The sequence below is a fragment of the Engraulis encrasicolus genome, unplaced genomic scaffold (assembly GCF_034702125.1).
Source record: "Engraulis encrasicolus isolate BLACKSEA-1 unplaced genomic scaffold, IST_EnEncr_1.0 scaffold_32_np1212, whole genome shotgun sequence".
Lineage (NCBI taxonomy): Eukaryota > Metazoa > Chordata > Actinopteri > Clupeiformes > Engraulidae > Engraulis > Engraulis encrasicolus.
Window position 1 is genome coordinate 1,519,076 of NW_026945621.1, and position 2,982 is coordinate 1,522,057.

The window sequence follows — 2,982 nt, forward strand, 5'->3', positions numbered from 1 at the left end:
GACTAGAACGTGCGCCTCGCATATTTGACCTGAACCGAGGCACAGCCAACCCCACCGCTGCTCCGCGGCTGAAGTGGCTGCACGTCTGACATGCGACTTCTGTTGTGTAGTCGTAGTCCAAATAATTACATATTTTTGCACGCACACAACTCAAAACTCGCTTGTCAAGTGAGGTCAACAAGCACACCATTGATTATCATTAATTCTGAGGTACAGCATATGTGTGATCGTGATCGACGGGGGAATGCGAGTTGGATCGGAAAATAGCTTTGATCAGTCCATTACAACACAGTCAAAAGTTTTGGGTCTCCCAGCCCCACGAGCTGCCCGGAAGGGTTGGAGACTTAGGTGTCCCATGGGGACCTGGTTCTGAAAACAGACAGAGAAAGAAGAAAATATTCTTTGTGTATTTGGCTTTTAGGAAGACCACACACACACACAATGGTATGCGTAAATCATGCACACACACACACACACACACACACACACACACACACACACACACACACACACACACACACACACACACACACACACACCGCACAGTGATGGCATAATGCTGTCATATATCACAGGTGTGAGACAACATTGTCACTGAAACTCTAGAACCCTGGCTATTGGAGACACTATTACACACACACTCGCACACATACACACACACACGCACACACACACATGCACGCAAGAGCACACACACACATACACCCATGCACACACACATGCACGCAAGAACACACACATGCACGCACACACACACACCCATACACGCAAGAACACACACACACACAGCTTGGTGTGCAGACTTTATTTTCAGTTTTTATGCATCAATGCAGTGTGGTGGCACACAGTGTAAAACCTCTTGGCTTCACATAGAAACATCAGCAGGAGCAACATGACATTGCCAACTGAAAGGCATTTGACCACTGTAAGCTACGGAACAGTATATCAGCTGATTTTTATTTATTTATTTGTTTTGAAGTATTATAAAAGTATCGGATCGGGACGCGGTATCAGCAGTTACACAAAATCAATGACTCAGACTCGGCAAAAAATGCTGATCGGGACATCACTACATGAAACCCTAAAAATATCTTTGAAAAAAAGAAATAGTGTTCCATAAATGTTCATTATGATTGTTATGTTGCATCAATCTTTATTTTCAGTAAAGAAAAAAAAAAGAGAGAATTAAGAGAAATTGGAGCTTGGTGTGTGGACTTGTTTTCATGCATGTCTGTTCTAATACATGTAGATGTTTATTGTATGATGTGTTTTGAAACACTGTGTACTGTAATCACGATGACCAACCGACTGATTTTAAATTCATTCTTTACAATTGAAAAAGTCTCACTGGCTTTAAATATACTCTTCATATAATTTATTATGATTTCATGATGTACATTACAAAAGCAATGGCAAAATCAAAATGGCACCATCCTCTAAATTCAAAATGGCACCCCCCATCCCCATCCTTTAAATTCAAAATTGCACCCCACCACCCCCATCCTCTAAATTCAAAATGGCACCCCCCATCCCCATCCTTTAAATTCAAAATGGCACCCCACCATCCCCATCCTTTAAATTCAAAATAGCACCCCCCCATCCCCCCATCCTTTAAATTCACTCTTCACAATCAGAGGGGAACAGCAGCATGTTAGAAGCTAAATAACACTTCTAAAGCGGGTTGAATAAGAACAATAATAATAACCCTAATAATAATAATAACAGCAACAACAACAACAACAACAACAACGATAACAACAACAACACACTGCTAAAGTTGAACATTACATTTGAACATTAGTTTAAAGTAATCACATGTTAAGCGTAATCACATTATTATGCATAATTAGGTCCATTAACCCTTGCTACCTATTACAGAAGTGAAAAAGCACCACCACCCCCATACCAAAAATAACATCATTGATGTATGAATAAACTCAACTTTCACTATGCATGCGTATATCTACAGAGTCCTTAAAATGACAAAAGAACAAGGCGTTCTCATGGCCACCAGACACTTTCTCATGACTACCAGAAACTACAGCTTCAGGTGCGCACACAAAGGTTTTTTTTTCATATATCATATTCCATATGTTATAGGTGTTTTTTTACGCTCAAATGTAATTTTTAGGGCTCGGTATAAAATGAATCTGTTCCTATATTAATTATGCCTATGGTAGAGAGAGCTAGGAGTGTGTAGAGAACAGAGTTCCTGCCCTGTGATCCACACACACTCCTATTCTGGAGCTGGCCACTAGAGGGAGTTTAGTCTGTTTACTATTGTCACAGTAAAGGGGGATTCAGAGTCGCGCGTTCACGGGGGTTCTGCACAGAGAAGCAGCCACCGCGCCCCCCTGTGCAGCGACAAAACGACCCCTGGCTGCAGTACACGCATGTTTCTCCCAGGCTGAAATGTCCGTGAGCTGAGCTATGCTTGAAGACGGTGATTGGTCAATGCGCTTACGGCAGTCCGGGGGGAACTCAGCCCTGATAGGTCAGTTGTGTTCTATTCTTCTACCCTACCGCGGAGGTTTGAAGGAAAATGAAAAACACGATGCAGTTGACTTGGCAGGAAATCACTGGAGTTCACTTGACAGGGAGAAGAGAAACTGTTTTTTATTTCAGTAGTACAACTTCCAAAAAATCAATTAGAAATATCCATAAAAGGCCATCATGGAAATTATATGTTTGTAGTGTGGTAGTAGCAAAGAAGCCTCTTTGTTCTTTTGTAGTGTGGCAGCTAGCTCATTAAAACAGGGTTCGCTAGTCCTGTAGAGTTTGAATGGGTTTGGCTGACAGTTGCTAAGCTAGCTGTTAATTAGATAGGCTATCTATTGTATTTAAAAATGGCTTTTGTTTCATTTAACCACCTCAATTGTAAAACATGAATAAAGAGAGAATCTTGTATGCTATCATCCATATCTAATTACGCCACAACTTTTTAAATTAATAGCAAGAAGCCTCTTTGTTGATTTGTAGTGT

The 2,982-nt window shown here is 41.1% G+C and overlaps 1 protein-coding gene across 1 annotated transcript in view; it reads right to left on the bottom strand.

Annotated features, from left to right (window-relative positions):
* Positions 1-292: 292 nt before the first annotated feature.
* The window catches only part of LOC134443466 (tripartite motif-containing protein 16-like), an 18,915-nt gene continuing 16,225 nt past the window's right edge, over positions 293-2,982 (bottom strand). Inside the window, exon 9 of the mRNA XM_063193242.1 lies at positions 293-369. Within this exon, the coding sequence (XP_063049312.1) occupies positions 293-369 (77 nt within the window). The remainder of the gene's footprint in view (positions 370-2,982) is intronic.